Source organism: Salvelinus namaycush, chromosome 27 (genome assembly GCF_016432855.1).
Source record: "Salvelinus namaycush isolate Seneca chromosome 27, SaNama_1.0, whole genome shotgun sequence".
Classification (NCBI taxonomy): Eukaryota; Metazoa; Chordata; class Actinopteri; order Salmoniformes; family Salmonidae; genus Salvelinus; species Salvelinus namaycush.
The window spans coordinates 8,500,053-8,519,173 of NC_052333.1; the positions used below are offsets into that span (position 1 = coordinate 8,500,053).

Genomic DNA, 19,121 nt, shown 5'->3' on the forward strand with positions numbered 1-19,121 from the left:
GGTTAGGGAAGGGTTTGGATGTCCTTGTCCCATCGTACTCTAGCGACTCCTGTGGCGGGCTGGACGCATGCATGCTGACACGGTCACCAGTTGTACGGTGTTTCCTCCGATACGTTGGTGCGGCTGGCTTCCGGGTTAAGCGAGCAGTGTGTCAAGAAGCAGAGCGGCTTGGCAGGGTCGTGTTTCAGAGGACGCATGGCTCTCGACCTTCGCCTCTCCCGAGTCCCCATGGGAGTTGCAGTGATGGGAGAAGACTTTAACTACCAATTGGGCAGAAAAAGGGGTACTAATAAAAATATAAAACAACGTCGTCATTATATATGCACAAACTCCTACGAATTGTTTTGGCTAAGAAGCATGCAGACGCCTTGAGTCTATTGTCCTGCTGAGGAAGGCCACTTCACACCTACAGTATGTGTTAGGGACCAGGTTGCCAGAGAACAGAGTCAGCTGACCTGGTAAGCCCCTGAACTTTTTAGTTGTCTCAAGGAGGGCAGGTTGAAATAACCTCAAGAAATTCCTGTCCTCCACCTCAACTCACATCCACATGGACAATGCTTTTTCTGGATTCCCTGACTGGTATTTAGGGCATCTTTGACCGTAAATCTCTTACACTACAACACTTTCACTTCCACCTAGTCCACTTCCTGTTTGCTGTGTGTGTGTGTGTCTGTCTTGAGTGTGGCAATAAATGTGTGTTCTGTACATCTGTCTCTTACTGGTCATTTCCGTCTTCTTACTGGGACGCTGGGACAGTTGCGCCACTTTCAGAGACCACCACTCTTTCTCAACAAGGCCAAGGAACGAGGAAATAAGCAATGCCATGATGCTTTCTTATAAGACAAAAGCCACAGTGACACTGTTGGATTGAAAGAAAAGAAGGCCAAGGGAATATCATTACCTGGAAATACTCATCCATCCACAATGAAAGGTTTGTCAGAAATAGGAGTGTTGAACAGCACATACTGGAAGACATGAAAAACAATTGATGTAATGTGGTATCTCAAGATACCGTTTAGGATAAATGTGTGGCCCCTGGCCCTGACTTACCTGTAGCTATACAGTGATTGCTACCAGGCCAGTGCACTTCACACCTCTTCTTCATGTCATCATTGACATAATCCCTTTTATTACAGTGTTGTTATTCTGTGTTGTTATAGTGTTACAATGTCTGATAAGGTTATCTGCTGTGTTGGTTACTAATGTGGTATATTATCCCAGACCCTGGATGTAGGACTTAGTATGCTACTATTCAACTTGACATGTGTGTCTGTATTTCAATTGTCAATGCATCACATTCTAGTAACTCCATTGATTATTGTTATGACATTATATTTGTTCGTTCATTATATTATCATATTATTTATAGTTGATATTATTGTAATGTCCTGGTAGTCAGTGAGTAGGCTTCTTACTTGCTTCTCGTTTCATCAGCACATCCTTTACACATTCACAAAAACACACATGCTGCTTTTTATCCCAACAAACTTGCCCCCCAAAAATGATCTGACAACTCAATCTTTATTAGATATCCCCCCTGTGTGCATACAGTTATGAAATTAAATTCTCATTATGTCTATGCAATTGTTATTTTACCATTTGTCCAACCAATGTAGATTATATCTGATCAAAGACATTGTATGTACACTTCATTTTGTATAAAGGACCTTATGTTTCTCATAACTTTAAAATGAATGTTGAACTGAGCCAGTAGAGTTATTTTTATCGGTTAAGGAAAAAGTGCCAATTGAGCTTTCTGTCAAGGACTGAGACAGCAATGCATCACATGAAAGCAAGAGGAAAACTGTAGTAACCCACAACCTGCAGAAACCTAGCAAACCTACAATGATTGAGTGCTATCTTAAAAAAAACAGACTTCTGTTTTTTTCAAGGGCATTGTAAGGGAACATGGTGACCATTTTATCAACACGCTAGTTGATTAGACAGGGGTGTAACTTATATAATGATGATGTCACAACTTAAATAAACTGTCTTTAACAAAAACAAAGTTGAAAAAATATATATTCTCCATGATCAAATATTAAACTACCCTTGAGATGCCAAAAAACAACAATGCAGTCAAAAAGTGAGTAAAAATGTAATGTACACCAAAACAGTAGAATAATTTAATTGTATCCCCGTAGACACCTTCACCATTTTGAGTGGCAAGAGAGGGTTAAGGAACTTAAGGAACGTAAGTTTTTTTACGCTGTTTGTTGTCATGACTGCGGGAGGACGTGTTGGTTTATGTGGGATTCACCATGATGGGACTGCAATGAAAAGAGATGGAATGAAGTGAAAAAAAATGTCATTGTACAACGTACCTCTCCTCTTATAGTAAGTACAAATCAATGGATATGGCTTTAGCTACCTATCAAACTGTCTGATTCCATTCACAGCGTCCTGTGGGCTCCAGCTACAGGGCTAAGACTGGGCGGCCGGTGCATCAGCGCCTGTAAACAAAATGAGATATACAGTACATAGAAATGAATACAATCTGACAGCATCATACAGTACAATGGATCATATCCATCTCTCTCTACGTCAGAGAGTGACAGACGGGTTAAATACGTCTGAAACGGATGTAAGATGTACACAAGTAAAATGTTTGCACACATGACTGTAAGTCAAATCAAATTGTATTTGCGCCGAATACCTTTCTGTGAAATGCTGACTTACAAGCCAGTTTGAAGAAAAATAAGAGATAAGAAAAATATTTACTAAATAAACTAAAGTAAAAATTAATAGAACACTAATAAAATAACAATAACGGGGCTATATACGGGGTGGCAGGTAGCCTAGTGGTTAGAGCGCTGGGCCAGTATCCGAAACGTTGCTAGATTGAATCCCCTAGCTGACAAGGTAAAAATCTGTCGTTCTGCCCCTGAACAAGGCAGTTAACCCACTGTTCCCCGGTAGGCCGTCATTGTAAATAAGAATTTGTTCTTAATTGACTTGCCTAGTTAAATAAAAAATACAGGAGGTACCGATACTGAGTCAATGTGCGTGGATACAGGTTATTTGAGGAAAATAAGTGTCTGCTAAATTGCATATATGATATGTTAATGTGCTGATGTGGCTTGGTGTGTCATAGTGTTCTGCTGACATTACCGTGAGAGTCACCCTGTGTCATGTAATCCTGTTGGTCTGGTTGGTCCAGAATGTCAGCTGGAACAGCTGAGGGAGAAAAGGATGTTTATTCCAATCCACACTGTTCCCAGTAAAGCTCTGTTATGTGCTCCCAGTATGTAGGTTTATATATATATATTTTAAACTTTCTGTCATCGTTGTGTTGTTCTCGTCCTCATACTTGTCATTGTACCTCATGTGTTTGGATAAATGAGTCAGATAACTCCCTGCACAGTACTAAGAGAGAGAGAGTGTGTGTGTGTGTGTGTGTGTGTGTGTGTGTGTGTGTGTGTGTGTGTGTGTGTGTGTGTGTGTGTGTGTGTGTGTGTGTGTGTGTGTGTGCGTGTGCATGTGTGTGTGTGTCTGCATAATGTTGTGAGATGTTATCTCTGTTCAAACAAACAGACATCTCATCAGACTTCATTATCTCTGTTCAAACAAACAGACATCTCATCAGACTTCATTATCTCTGTTCAAACAAACATACATCTGATCAGAAAAGTCACAGGGACAAAAGATATGTTTACTTCATGGCACATTGACTGAGTTGACTGGTGCACACACATGCACTGTTTCTTCCCCTGGTCGAGGAAGCCTTAGCATGATCGGGCCTTTCATTGGTAACTACCCAAAGATGTAAGTCAGTTTTGGTCCTTACCTTCTGAATCTGGAGCCATTGTTTCTGCCCCATCCATGTCATCATCATCATCCATATCGTCATCTGAGTAAAAAAACACGAAACAGACTTTATTTTACTATTTCAATTCAATTACTCAAATGTGAACGTTTGTTTGTATGGCTTTGACTAACCTTTCGCCATGGACTCTGACGCATCATCGGAATCCTCGTCGGTCTCAACCTCATCTAAAGACCAGATTAATATATATGATGTTGAGCCACAATAATGAATTAGAACGTTACAACAGCTAAAGACCAAGCCATTTGAAAGCACAGGTGATATGATTCAGGATCAGAGGAAACAAACCTTTGTGTGAATCTGCACCTGGCTCTGCATCAGATTCAGATTTGTCATCCTCCGAGTCTATGAAAAGAAAATGTGCATAACATCGAGAAATAGCATGAAATGATGGAACATTTGATACAAATTACCCAGTGTCTTTGATTCAGTGCTGCATGGATCAGCTGATAAAGAAGCAAGGGGATCAAGTGACATGCAAGATAGATAGACATACCAGAGGCATCCTTGTCCATATCATCTTTGTCAGCATCATCAGAATCTGTATCAGAAAGCAGTGTTTCAGTTATCACAATATGGTACCAATACCACTCACAATGTAATACTTAGTGCTTTGATATTTTTCCTTTATTTAACTAGGCAAGTCAGGTAAGAACAAATTGTTATTTACAATGACGGCCTACCCCGGCCAAACCCTAACCCAGACGACGCTGAGCCAATTGTGCACCGTCCTATGGGACTCCCAATCGCGGCCGGTTGTGATACAGCCTGGGATTGAACCAGGGTCTGTAGTGATGCTGCTAGCACTGAGATGCAGTGCCTTAGACCGCTGGGCCACTCAGGAGCCCATTTTACAGGGAATCACATATGTACATTTCATTATGGCTTAATTATTAGCCACATTTCTATGGTTTAGTAGTGGTAACCGCACCTTTGGGCTCCTTCATCATGCTATCATCAGTGTCCTCTGGCTGGACTTCAGTGTCCTCTTCACTGTCATCTTCTTGTGGTTGAGGGGCATCGCTGGTCCCAATGTCCTCCTTGCTGTTGGAGTCTGCGTCAGCCTCAGTCTTATCCTCACTCTCATCCTTAATCTCATTCTTACTGTCCTCCTTACTGTCCTCCTTACTGTCCTCCTTACTGTCATCCTTACTGTCATCCTTACTGTCATCCTTACTGTCCTCCTTACTGTCCTCCTTACTGTCATCCTTACTGTCATCCTTACTGTCATCCTTACTGTCATCCTTACTGTCATCCTTACTGTCCTCCTTACTGTCATCCTTACTGTCCTCCTTACTGTCCTCCTTACTGTCGGACTCTGTTGTGTCTAGGTTCATCTCCGCATCCAGCTCCTCCTTCTCTGCCTCCTCCAGCTTCCCCTCCTTTTTTGACTCCAGCTCCGCCTCCTCCTCCGAATCCTGTAGAGGCTCAAATTCTTGGCTCCCTACAGGGCTTCCCTCCTCGATGTTGTCTTCAGGGCTGGCCTGCTGTTCCCCCACGTCACCTCTGTCCTTCATGTCCATTTCCTGCTGCTTTGGTTCCTCCTCCGAGAACTGGACATCCGCTTCGCTGCTGTCTTTGCTGTCGTCTGAGCTGTCGCTGTCTTTCTCATCTTCTTTGTCTGGCTTGTCGTTTTCTTCTGAGGTGTCCTGTTGGCTCTCGCTGTCCTTTTCTTCTATTTCCTGGTGCTCTGGTTCCTCCTCTGGAATCCGGGCCTCTTCTTCGCTGCTCTCTTTGTGGTCATCTGAGCTGTCGCTGTCTTTGCTGTCATCTGTGCTGTCTTTCTTGTCATCTTTGTCTGGCTTGTCATCCTTAGTGTCTGAGTCTGCGTCGTCTTGTTTGCTGTCGCTATCCGCCGCTTCCTCTGTCTCTGTGTCTTCTGCGCTGTCCTTCTCTTCTGCAGGGGCCTTACCATCTAGTTCAATGTCCTTATCCTCATCACTATCGTCTTTGTCTGTGGCAGCATCTGCAGAAAAGTGACAGTGTTTAGACATTCTGGTAATTAATTATTATGGTATATGACGTAGAATATGTAGTTCTGAACCAAGTGAGAACAAGAGAGGTCATGGGGGACACCAGTAGTGAGAACAAAAGAGGTCATAGTACTGAGCCCTGGGGGACACCAGTAGAGAGACCTTCCCTATAATGACCCTTTGTGGGTGAGAGATACACAAACTTCAATGAGTAGACTCACCTGCAGAGTCATTATCTAACATTTCTTCTTCGCCTGCAGTATCCTTCCCATCTGCATCCTCTTGAGGTGAAGAAAATAACAGGTTTATGACCAACTGATGGGTAGAATGGCTCAAAAGGACAGTTTCCCAGACAATAAATATCCAGTTCAGAAATGTCAATTTAACACACCTGAGTCACTCTTGTCGTCACTCTTGTCATCATCTTTGTCTGTCTCCGTGGCCTCCTCCGTGTCATCACTGGTCACGTCTACAATCACACATGATTTATGTCATCAAACTGTCGCAACCTATTATTTGATGTCGTTGTATTGCCAATGAACCTGTCTAGTATGACAATATGATGAAAACATTGACGTTGTTCTTCATACTTACCAGAGTCAGCTTGCACGTCTGTCAGCGCTTCATCTTGAAAAGAAACACAAAGTTCATTGTCTGTTTTATTATGAGTACCTAATCATGTTTTCATTAGACAGGGTCATGTATTGTCTATTTATCAATGCTTTGAGGGTGGGAGGACGTACAGTATTAACGGCGGTATTTACAGCATCGTCCCTGTCGACCTTGTCTGTGGAATGACAGAGGATGACCTATTGCACTGTGACCGTTCTAGTTCTTCACTACCAAAACAAAGGAACTTTTTTTACTGGCAGCACTTCCTATTGAAAATACTGTGGAGATAACTATGTTTTGTCTTTCTCTGCAAGGAGTTCACCTGCCTCATGTTATGATTAGTTAATGTCAGAATCCAAGTATTTATTTTTGTAGATACATAATCCAAGTCTTTAGTCCCTTACCCTCAGAGGTATCATCTGACTCTGTTTCATCTTTATTGTCATCTAATGCAGTTTCCCAACTCCAGTCCTCTAGTACCCCAAAAGCACACAATTTTGGTGTAGCCCCAGACAAGCACACCTGATTCAACGTGTCAACTAATCATCAAGACCTCAATGAGTTTAATCAATGTGTACTGTTAGGGGTACTTGAGGACTGGAGTTGGGAAACACTGATCTGATGGACAAAGAAAAATACTCTTAGACGTGTATCTCCAACGTTAATGTTGTGTACTGTGCACTTTTCCACGTCATAATGTCCTCATATTTTTGGCATATCTTTCATCTGTCTTTATCTTCACCAGCAGCAATGTACTTTAACTTACACATTTTGTTTTTGAATCAGTCTGTTTTTAACACTTACCTGTGTTGTCACTTTCAGGAGACTCTGTGGAGTCACTTTCAGGAGACTCTTTGGAGTCACTGTCAGGAGACTCTGTGGAGTCACTGTCAGGAGACTCTGTGGAGTTATCTTCTGGAGACTCTGTGGAGTTATCTTCTGGAGAGTCTGTGGAGTTATCTTCTGGAGACTTATCCACATCTGCTGATTGTGAAATCATAATTTAAAGCAACATAGATGTATTATATATTTTAAGTCTGCCTGTTGATGTTTATAGCAATGTTTGTTACACTGATGATGTTTGTTACAGTTATAATGTTCTGATGATCAGTGAAGTCAGAGCTTGGTTATTGTACAAGGAATTCAGAGAGAAAAGTTCTTACCCAAAACCTCTGCTGACACCTTCTCACTGTCATCATGTCTATGTCCTGGGATTTTTTTTTGTTACTTACAACCTCATCCTAATCACATTAGCCTACGTTAGCTCAACCGTCCCATAGAGGTTAAAGACTTATCCAAAAAGACTCACAGGTGTAATCGGCGAGCTTCTACAAAGTATTGACTCAGGGTATGAATTCTTATGTAAGTTAGATATTTCTGTATTTCATTTTCAATAAATTTACAAACTTTTCTAAAAACATGTTTTCACTTTTCTCATTATGGGGTGTGTAGATGGGTAAGGAAAAAAATATATTAAATCAATTTTGAATTCAGGCTGTAACACAACAACATTTGGAATAAGTCAAGCAGTATGAATACTTTCTGAAGGCACTGTAAGTATAATACTGAAAGGCACAATTTATAGTACAATATTTACACATGTATCAGGGAAGGAGGAATTGGGGATCCAAGTGTCACCTATAACTACCATTTTGTACAATGTATAATAACTACTATAATAGAAGAATTTGTGTTTCACTTTGTATCTTTGTTTTGACTAAAGTAGCTGTTGTACCCAGCTGTGCTTAGTCTTTCTGAGGCTAAAAGTAGCTGTTGTACACAAAAGAACGAGGAAGCTGTGGCCTTGGGTGGCAAGAACATCTCTCAAAACGTATCGCTTCCCTCACCAGCTGCATCTTAACATAATGACATTATCGCTTCCCTCACCAGCTGCATCTTAACATAATGACATTATTGCTTCACTCACCAGCTGCATCTTAACATAATGACATTATCGCTTCACTCACCAGCTGCATCTTAACATAATGACATTATCGCTTCCCTCACCAGCTGCATCTTAACATAATGACATTATCGCTTCACTCACCAGCTGCATCTTAACATAATGACATTATCGCTTCACTCACCAGCTGCATCAGCTGCATCTTAACATAATGACATTATCGCTTCACTCACCAGCTGCATCTTAACATAATGACATTATCGCTTCACTCACCAGCTGCATCAGCTGCATCTTAACATAATGACATTATCGCTTCACTCACCAGCTGCATCAGCTGCATCTTAACATAATGACATTATCGCTTCACTCACCAGCTGCATCTTAACATAATGACATTATCTCTTCACTCACCAGCTGCATCTTAACATAATGACATTATCTCTTCACTCACCAGCTGCATCTTAACATAATGACATTATCTCTTCACTCACCAGCTGCATCAGCTGCATCTTAACATAATGACATTATCTCTTCACTCACCAGCTGCATCAGCTGCATCTTAACATAATGACATTATCGCTTCACTCACCAGCTGCATCAGCTGCATCTTAACATAATGACATTATCTCTTCACTCACCAGCTGCATCAGCTGCATCTTAACATAATGACATTATCTCTTCACTCACCAGCTGCATCAGCTGCATCTTAACATAATGACATTATCTCTTCACTCACCAGCTGCATCAGTTGTATCTTGGCTGCCCGCTGCTTCAGCTGCATCGTAACATAATGACATTAGTGTTATTGGAAGGCTTGAAAATACTGTGTCATTTCTTACCTTGTTATTGATTATACAACTATACAGCATTTTGACAGTAGATATGAGGCTAAAGTTTGTCTCTCCTCACAGCTTTGTCCAATTCGGAGTGACTTTAAAGTGGACATGCAGATGAAGTATATATACACTACCGTTCGAAAGTTTGGGGTCACTTAGAAATGTCCTTGTTCAATGTTATTTTAATGGACAAAAAAATGTGCTTTTCTTTCAAAAACAATAACATTTCTAAGTGACCCCAAACTTTTGAACGGTAGTGTATATATTTTCTGTGCACTTCAAGGCACAGCACGTCACAGCATGCTGCACTCGCCTGGGCAAAAAAATATGTTTCTGCATGAATTGAAATAACAAATCCTCATCATCAACAGGGACTTTCACAGATTTTGACCAGCTGGTTAGCATTTTTCGTGATGAATCTTGTTCTGGAGGCAGCTCTGCAGAATGGTCACTAGCTGGCACAGCAACAAAGTCATAAAATCTGATTTTAAATCTAAATCTAACCCTAACCTTAACCACAATGAAAAGCCTGATGCATAACCCTAACCTGAAATTAAGACCAACACATTCATTCATTTTTACAATATAGCCAATTTTGACTTTGCAGCTTGCCAATCTAAGGGGGAATTTCTCAGTTCTGCCTCCAGGACAAGACTCATGACAATAAACGTCAACCGGCTCATTCTTATCGAATGATTTCGACCTTTGGCCATAACCCTTATCTTTGACATTTGACCTTTGTGTATTTTACTCCTAGGCCTCACCTGGGGCATCAGGGCCATCAGGACTGCCTGGGGTTTCCACGCTGGTATCTACATCTGGAAGACAAGGACGGGTGACTTTGATGCTGTCATTGAAGTCACCATTACTGTAATTATCAGGAAATTCCCAATAGTCAGTGTGTTTCATTTCCATTCAAATGAATTGGTGACTCACTGCTTGTGTCTGTGGATGTATCACTGCTACTCACATCTGATAAATGAAGAAGAAAACATTGGGTGAGTTGGAGTTCGACGTCTGGCCATTGAACTTGTTTTAGCCATGGACTCTTCAGTAATAAAATTGGTCTGGACAAGATCAATACTACTATTATATTTTTTAATTGGTAAATGGTTTTGATTGGGCTTACTGTCTTTCAAATACTGTTTAAAGTGGATGTTATAGAATGTGTGTTTGAAGAAGGCAGTAAGTAAAATGTTTTATGGCATGAAAAGGTTTGGGAATTGATATATCTTTGGCTTGGATTTGAGAACCATTTGGTTTATTCTGTCAACTGTCTAAACCTCTAGCATGGCCCCACTGCAAATAGTAAGACTCTGACACATTTATGGTGCATGATGAGGTAGGACCCAGGAGCAGAGAAGAGAACCAACCGAGGAACCCTTGGGAAAACGTTCAAGAGTAGGTAAAATGTAAAACTGGGAAAACAACAAACACTAAGACTCGATAACTACTCAGGAGACAACGCACACAGAAAACAAATCAAGCTTCTGCAAAAGGTAACAGAAAACACACCTCACATAAAAGGGAATCATAATTATTAACAGAAAACACCTGAGTGTCATAATAGTCTCTAGGGCGGTCTCTGCCGCTCTCTGGTGACAGGTGAAACTATGACAATTTACTCATGTCTGGTCTAGAAAGCATTTGTCAAGCTATGTTTCATGGGTGCTGTTGTTATAGTGTATACATACAGGTTTATGTGAGTGTCCGATATTACAGTTCCTCTATAGAGGATAGTTAAGTGTCTCCATGATAGTCTCAAAGCAGGCCCATTTTGTCTGCTCACTAATTATGTGCTGTAATTTGTATAATTGTGGCTAATGAATTAGGTGTGCGTTTTTCACATTATACTCTGAGTTGCTCAACATGGGTTGTCTTTTTGAAGTCAACACACACACACACACACACACTGATCTGGTGCATCTGTGGAATCCACTGCACCTAAAAACAAATTAGCGTCACAATCAACAGCTCAGTTTTTAATTCTCTCATGTTGAACGTCCTTCACTGGTCCTGTGCAGTTAAAGTTTTTACTTTCAGGGGGAATCACCATCCTAATTATTGTTCTAATCTACAGAGTTGGTTTCCTTGAGAGTTGAGTTGATTCTACGTCATACTTTTTTCATACACTTCTTCCTTGATAGAAAGACAGATTCCCCCAGTCCCCAAACCCAGCCACTCATACCTCCAGCCAGCTCTTTACTAGAGTCAGTCCCATCTGTGGTCCCTGTGAACAACAGAGGTTTTCTGTTTAGTTTCCGTCGGTATGAAATGGTACATACCTGGTGTGTTTAACTAGGTATTGGGTATGAGATACATTGGAGTCAATACAAACCTACAGAGTCTCCAGCTGCTGCTGCAACTACCGGGCTGCCAGTGGGGCCTCCGCCATCTTTGGCACCTGAGACCAGAATAGTATCATAGCACCCACTTTGTCAGTTGCCAATGATCACCCAGCTAAGCCAATACCAAATTATAAAATGCAATATCTTAATGTATTCAATCATGCAACACTCTAATGATTTGATTTTAGCAGTGTTGAGGTTTCAGTCCAGTGTTTTGAAAATGAATGTAAATGAAATCAGAAGACAAAGCACATATCGGAAGCGATCCATATGTAACCTATGTGTGTAGGCTTTGACTGGAGGGCTTGTCAGTCTGCTTAACATTAAGGTGCTCTAGCAAGGCAGCAGCTCTCTCTGAAGCACAGCACAATGAATGGTGTCATTGTTCCATCATAAACAGTACTTCTGACTAAATACAAATACATGCATGTGTATACACTACTTATAATTAACAAAGCTTATTAGCCTGTAATTTTCTAACTGTTGTGGTAATTATGAACGTCATGATAAAACACAAATTACACGTTACCATCATTGTCTCCCTCTGTTCCATCTGCAAAGGAAAGATGCATAGGGGAGCATGATTAGTGGTTTGGGGATTTATCTCCATTTGAATAGACCATATGTGAGGCCCACCCTACTTCTCTCTCTATCCCACATCAGGCACAAGAGAACAGACCTCTTTTGTGTCTCCACAGAGTGACCTGGGTTCTGATTACACTACCGTTGTGTCTCCACAGAGTGACCTGGGTTCTGATTACACTACCGTTGTGTCTCCACAGAGTGACCTGGGTTCTGATTACACTACCGTTGTGTCTCCACAGAGTGACCTGGGTTCTGATTACACTACCGTTGTGTCTCCACAGAGTGACCTGGGTTCTGATTACACTACCGTTGTGTCTCCACAGAGTGACCTGGGTTCTGATTACACTACCGTTGTGTCTCCACAGAGTGACCTGGGTTCTGATTACACTACCGTTGTGTCTCCACAGAGTGACCTGGGTTCTGATTACACTACCGTTGTGTCTCCACAGAGTGACCTGGGTTCTGATTACACTACCGTTGTGTCTCCACAGAGTGACCTGGGTTCTGATTACACTACCGTTGTGTCTCCACAGAGTGACCTGGGTTCTGATTACACTACCGTTGTGTCTCCACAGAGTGACCTGGGTTCTGATTACACTACCGTTGTGTCTCCACAGAGTGACCTGGGTTCTGATTACACTACCGTTGTGGAGAAGCAGAGGACTCCCATTGTGATTCAATGGGATGGATGGAGGTCGCTGTATACATTGCAAATGCCTCCTTAAACATAATGTAATGGTCATTTTGTTTGCTCACTTGATGTTTGCAGTGTAGCTTAGAGTAGCTTATAGTAGCTTATAGTAGCTTACAGACTGGATAACTGGAAAGGTGAAGCATGTTTTGTCATTGCGTTGAAACTGAAATTAAACTAAAATGAAAACCGTCGTCTCTAGACGTCTTGTTCACCTATTAAAAAAATTTACATTATTATTAAGCTGTAGTTACTGATGGAAATATTCTAAATTCCCGCACAATTATAAGATTTAACAGAAGGTTTAATTTGATGTTTTCTTACCAGTAATGGGGGCTGAGAGAGCAAGACCAGCCAAAGTAAAGATCAAAGGAACAATCAACGTTCTGTTAGAATGAAGAACACAGAGATAGAACTGGTCACGACACTTTTAAAACAATACTTTAGTCAAACAGATGTAATGACTTCTCCTAGAAGCCATCTTAGGGTCATAGTGGCAGTGGAAAAGGAAAAAATAGTATTTGAATGGAAGCAGGTAGGAGGAACTGTGTTTCCCCTGCTCATTGCAGTATAATAAGAATATATGTAACTTGCAGCAATGCAAAGTATCTTATGGATGTTCTTATGTTCAATATATATTATGGATAATGAATTATCAATGAAAAGTTCATAAAAAATTAATCAATGATATGTTGGTACATTATATACTTTTCATCTTTTAATATAATGAAAAGTCAAATGAAGGATTATTGTGAACTATTTTGACTTTAAAGGTAAATTCTCAAAATCTTTTTAAAGACTATTTAGAGTCCCGTCACTTTATCTTGTACCAGTATCATCATTGATATCAGTGATGATATTTTTATTGAAGTTAATGATTGAGCAAGAAAAAAGTAAATCTGGAACAACTACATAAAGGACACACACATTGCCAAGCTATTGCGATCCCACAAAAAACTCCCACAAAAACAATGAATTCAACTGTTCCCCACTCTCTATCATTGAAATACCCTCAGCAGGTCTAAACGTCTCAAGTTTCCTTCTACAGGTAGACTAACAAATACACTTCCCCCAAGAATACAGCTGTCCAAATATGTCAAATAGATTGTGTCATTTTAAAAGTTCCCGTACACACACGTAAGTCAAAACCAAATGCCCAATGCAAGCCACCCTTGTGTTAGTGCTCACTTACCGTGACAGCATTGTGACGGGATAGTTTAGCCAGTGGGGCGATACTCAGGTGTCTCTATAGTTTCCAGTAGGTCTACAGTGTGGCTGGAGGGAGCCCAAGAGGTTTTATACTTTCACCACCCCCTCTGCTCCTAGGGGGCAGAGCCTGTGAGCCACAGAGACACACTGACAAACAGAGAACACACTGGAATGCTATTTGGCACTAAACAGAAAGTACACAGTAGCAGAATACCTGACCACTGTACTGACCCAAAATTAGGAAAAGCTTTGACTATGTACAGACTCAGTGAGCGTGGCCTTGCTATTGAGAGAGGTCGCCGTAGGCAGACCAGGCTCTCAAGAGAAGACAGGCCATGTGCACACTGCCCACAAAATGAGATGGAAACCAAGCTGCACTTTCTAACCTCCTGGCAAATGTATGACCACATTAGAGACACCCAGATTACACAGACCCACAAAGAAGTATAATACAAATTTTAAAAGTCTTGATAAACTCTCATATCTACTAGGTGAAATACCAGTGTGCCATCACGGCAGCAATATTTGTGACCTGTTGCCACAAGAAAAGAGCAACAAGTGAAGAACAAACACCATTGTAAATACAACCCATATTTATGTTTATTTATTTTATCTTTCAAACTATTTGCACATCGTTATAACACTGTACATAGCGATAATATGACATTTGAAACATTTATATTCTTTTAAAACCTTTGTGAGTAACGTTTACTGTTAATTTCTGATTGTTTATTTCCCTTTTTGTTTATTGTCAATTTCACTTGCTTTGGCAATGTAAACATATGTTTCCCGTGCCAGTAAAGCGCTTTGAATTGAATTGACAGAGAGACAGAGGCGTTGCAGAGGAACAGCTAGCATTAAACTAGTTTAAACCAGGGTTGAACGTGAGGCTCTCACACCTTTGTGTTTTCAAACAGCTCATGTTCTAAAGTCCCCTCTGATCTGAATCTACCCCTGAATCTCCCTTTAAAAACCCTCAGCCCCTCACACACATAGCTTACACACTAACCCCGTACCCCTCTCAAAGTACCCACAGATAACACTTTAGTCTGTAGATCGTTTTGTTGCTTTATTTCTATTGTTTGTCCATGGGATTTATTTGTGTTTGTCAACTGAGCTGCGATTGGTGTGTTTTTCGGCGGAACAGCACACCGATACTGTATGTGGTCAGGCAGGAAATTGTCTTTGATTTAAACCAAGTGATTTCTCTGTGCTGGTTTCTCCACATAGTAGGCTACTAATAGACTACCTGACTGGAAGTTATCCAGTGGTAATGGTATGATGTAGCCAGATATAAAGTAGGGGTGTTGAAGTGATGTGATGGCGTGAACAGAGTTCATAGCAGTAGAGGAACAGGCTATTTATGAAGTTTATGGAACGAACAACGACACAGGATTAATCACTTTAACCTAATATACACGGAGTATACCAAACATTAGGAACACCTTCCTAATATGTAGTTGCACCTCCTTTTGCCCTAAGAACAGCCTCAATTCGTTGGGGCATGGACTCTACAAGGTGTCGAAAGTGTTCCACAGGGATACAATGCCTCCCACAGTTGTGTCAAGTTGGCTGGCTGTCCTTTGGGTAGTGGACCATTCTTGATACACATGGGAAACTATTGAGCGTGAAGTTCTTGATACAAGCCGGTGCGCCTGGCACCTACTACCATACCCCATTCAAATGCACTTACATGTTGTGTCTTGCCCATTCACCCTCTAAATGGCACACATACTCAATCCATGTCTCAATTGTTTCAAGGATTAAAAATCCTTCTTTAACTTGTCTCTTCCCCTTCATCTACACAGATTTAAGTGCATTTAACAAGTGACGTCAATAAGGGATCATAGCTTTCACCTGGATTCACCTGGTCAGTCTATGTCATGGAAAGAGCATGTGTTCTTAATGTTTTGTATACTCAGTGTTTGTGTTGAACGGGTTGTGTCAACAACAACAAAAAAGACTTCCTCAAATCCTTTGTTGGGAAAATGATATTGTTGAGAAACCTTCAATCTTTCTTCGTTTTCCTAAAGCAGTAGAGAGAATCTGTTCATGAGGTTTATAATGGTTGAAACAGAGAGCATGACACAGACATCAAGGCATATAGTGTGCCTTGATGTTTCCATGTTTACGAGCTTTGTAACATGTTTAAAGCTTTGTAACGTTTTAATGAAGACTTCTAACAGTCGTTAGGCCCCTCTGTGATAGTCTGTGACTTTATTCCACCCACCCAACTCTCACTGACTTTATTAGTGATGATTAGGATTCAGCATGCTACGTTTTAAGACTTCGATGCAACTTGTTTGGTGTGAAATGATAAGGTTGACAATGTAACAACTGTTTGTCCATAGGGATAATACTAAAGTTATCCATGTTTATCTTTAAATCAAAGTCTTACACTCACACTCTGAGGCAACTTTTAAAGCCGCATTTGAAGAGAACGAATAATTATAATCATAGTTCCAACCAAAACTGTTCTTGCATGCTTGTCAGAACGTTTCTTTGTTACAACTAAAAAACTCTTCTACTAACCTGATGAAAACATTCAATAAGACATTTTCACATGCAAGAGACCACACTGGCGGGATTATAATGGGTCTTGTTTGGTCAGATTAAACTCTTTTGAGGATTGGGGATTGACTGTTTCAGATGCTAATCTGATGCTAATGCTAACCGTTTGTATGGTGAATAGGTGATCACTGAGATAAAGATAATAGATTACTGGTGTAACAGAATAATAGATTATTAGCTAGCTTCCACTGATATTAACCCCCTGCTGTTAGCTTCATTGGCTCTTCAGTTTAGCATTGTGTTGGCAACGGCCCACAATGAGTCCTCCATATCTGACTTAGAAGGGTCTTTCCATCCTATACTAGTGGGCCTAAGCTGCAGACAATTCAAAAGAGCTATAGTCACGTCATAGAGGCTCATTTAAATTACTCAGTACCATTAATAAGCTTGGTACTGATGCTATCTTTCAGAAGGGGCTTTTCCACCCTGTAATGGGCGGTAGGACTAAGCTTTTCGACACAGTCAATTAGTTAGCCTGTGTAACTAATAAGCATTTGATATCTTTCTCTTTCTCCTTTGCTTCTTCCTGATTCTCGGTGCCTGGAAACCACCGGGAGATTTCTCAGAACACCTCAATAGTCTTCATTCCTTGTTATTTTCAGTCACACAACATTTCAGTGAATGAACATGGGAGTGAACTCAGGTTTTTGCTTACCAGGTTGCTTGCTTGGCATTTCAAACTAATTGCATCGTATTACATTTCAATCTATTGAAATCTCTCAGAAAAAAGCTTAACTGTAAATAAGGGAGGTATCAGACCCAATGAAACGTCTTTGTTTAATGTTCAGTTTTGATAGAACAAGTTCCTGAAAGCTGATCTGTTGCGGAGGGATGCTGTTGTCTAATGATGACATAGAGTCTGTTGGAATCTTGTGATTGGACAAAACAGAGCAATGAAAATATTGTGGTAGAATGGATGAAATTGGGTTTCAATATCAATGGTGTCAGGTGACATATTTATCCATATTCAGTGGTTCACTAGTTGGCTTTTGAAAGGTCCTCAACAATACAATTGTAAATAACAGCTAACGTCCCAACATGGGTGTGGACAATCAAATGTGAGGTATGACCTTACACGTTTTCAACAACCTGCCAGTTTAAACATACTGACACATTTGTTAATGCAGATTCAAGATCCAAGGTTTTCAACTTGGCTAGAGAGATAGAGATCAGGGCTTGATCTTTGACCCTGCTCTTGTCAGTCCTATAGTTATGGAGGTGTATGCCTTATGATTAACGAGACATGGTGTGATCATAACAACATAGAGGAACTCAAGTCCTTTTGTTCACCTGACCTAGAATTCCTTATAATCAAATGCCGACCGCATTACCTACCAAGAGAATTCTCTTCAATCATAATCACAGTCGTGTATATCCCCCCCCCCCCCCCCCAAGCAGACACATCGACGGCCCTGAAAGAACTTAATTTGACTCTATCTAAACTGGAAACCATATATCCTGAGGCTGCATTTATTGTAGCTGGGGATTGTAGCTGGGGATCGAATGCGCGACCCGGGCTGGCAAAACCCTGGATCATTGTTATTCTAACTTCCGCGACGCATACAAAGCCCTCCCCCGCCCTCCTTTCGGAAAATCTGACCACGACTCCATTTTGTTGCTCCCAGTCTATAGACAGAAACTAAAACAGGAAGCGCCCGTGCTCAGGTCTGTTCAACGCTGGTCCGACCAATCGGATTCCACGCTTCAAGATTGCTTCGATCACGGGGACTGGGATATGTTCCGCATAGCATCAGACCATAACATTGATGAATACACTTATTCGGTTAGCAAGTTTATTAGCAAGTGCATCGGTGATGTTGTACCCACAGCGTCTATTAAAACCTTCCCCAACCAGAAACTGTGGATTGATGGCAGCATTCGCGCAAAACTGAAAGCGCAAACCACTGCTTTTAATCAGGGCAAGGTGACCGGAAACATGACCGATTACAAACAGTGTAGCTATTCCCTCCGCAAGGCAATCAAACAAGCTAAGCGTCAGTATAGAGACAGAGTAGAGTCTCAATTCAACGGCTCAGACATGAGAGGTAGGTGGCAGGGTCTACAGTCAGTCACGGACTACAAAAGGAAAACCAGCCCCGTCGCGGACCACGATGTCTTGCTCCCAGACAAACTAAACAACTTCTTTGCTCGCTTTGAGGACGATACAGTGCCACTGACACAGCCACTCCTCAGAGCATGCGCAGACCAGCTGGCTGGTGTGTTTACGGACATATTCAATCAATCCTTATCCCAGTCTGCTGTTCCCACATGCTTCAAGAGGGCCACCATTGATCCTGTTCCCAAGAAAGCTAGGTAACTGAGCTAAATGACTATCGCTCCGTAGCACTCACTTCCGTCATCATGAAGTGCTTTGAGAGACTAATCAAGGACCATATCACTTCCACCCTACCTGACACCCTAGACCCACTCCAATTTGCTTAACGCCCCAATAGGTCCACAGACGATGCAATCGCAATCACACTGCACACTGCCCTAACCCATCTGGACAAGAGGAATACCTATGTAAGAATGCTGTTCATCGACTACAGCTCAGCATTTAACATCAT

At 41.2% G+C, this 19,121-nt stretch overlaps 1 protein-coding gene across 3 annotated transcripts; it reads right to left on the minus strand.

Moving 5' to 3' along the window:
* Positions 1-1,507: 1,507 nt before the first annotated feature.
* Positions 1,508-14,050, minus strand: LOC120022619 (otolith matrix protein OMM-64-like). Of its 3 annotated transcripts, none has more exons than XM_038966594.1 (20): positions 13,967-14,050; positions 13,099-13,160; positions 12,028-12,051; positions 11,489-11,554; positions 11,339-11,380; positions 10,087-10,122; positions 9,915-9,968; positions 9,051-9,089; positions 7,216-7,392; positions 6,394-6,426; positions 6,191-6,268; positions 6,021-6,080; positions 4,758-5,792; positions 4,323-4,367; positions 4,115-4,171; positions 3,940-3,993; positions 3,788-3,850; positions 3,112-3,177; positions 2,372-2,453; positions 1,508-2,270 (listed from the first exon to the last, which is right to left on the minus strand). In XM_038966594.1, exons 1-19 carry the CDS (start codon positions 13,975-13,977, stop codon positions 2,425-2,427), a joined length of 2,031 nt encoding a protein of 676 aa, XP_038822522.1. In that variant the 5' UTR covers positions 13,978-14,050; the 3' UTR covers positions 1,508-2,270; positions 2,372-2,424. The 3 variants fall into 3 exon arrangements, with proteins under 3 accessions (XP_038822522.1, XP_038822521.1, XP_038822523.1); XM_038966593.1 differs by having other exon boundaries at positions 7,216-7,395; XM_038966595.1 differs by lacking the exon at positions 3,112-3,177 and having other exon boundaries at positions 7,216-7,395.
* Between the last annotated feature and the right edge of the window lie 5,071 nt (positions 14,051-19,121).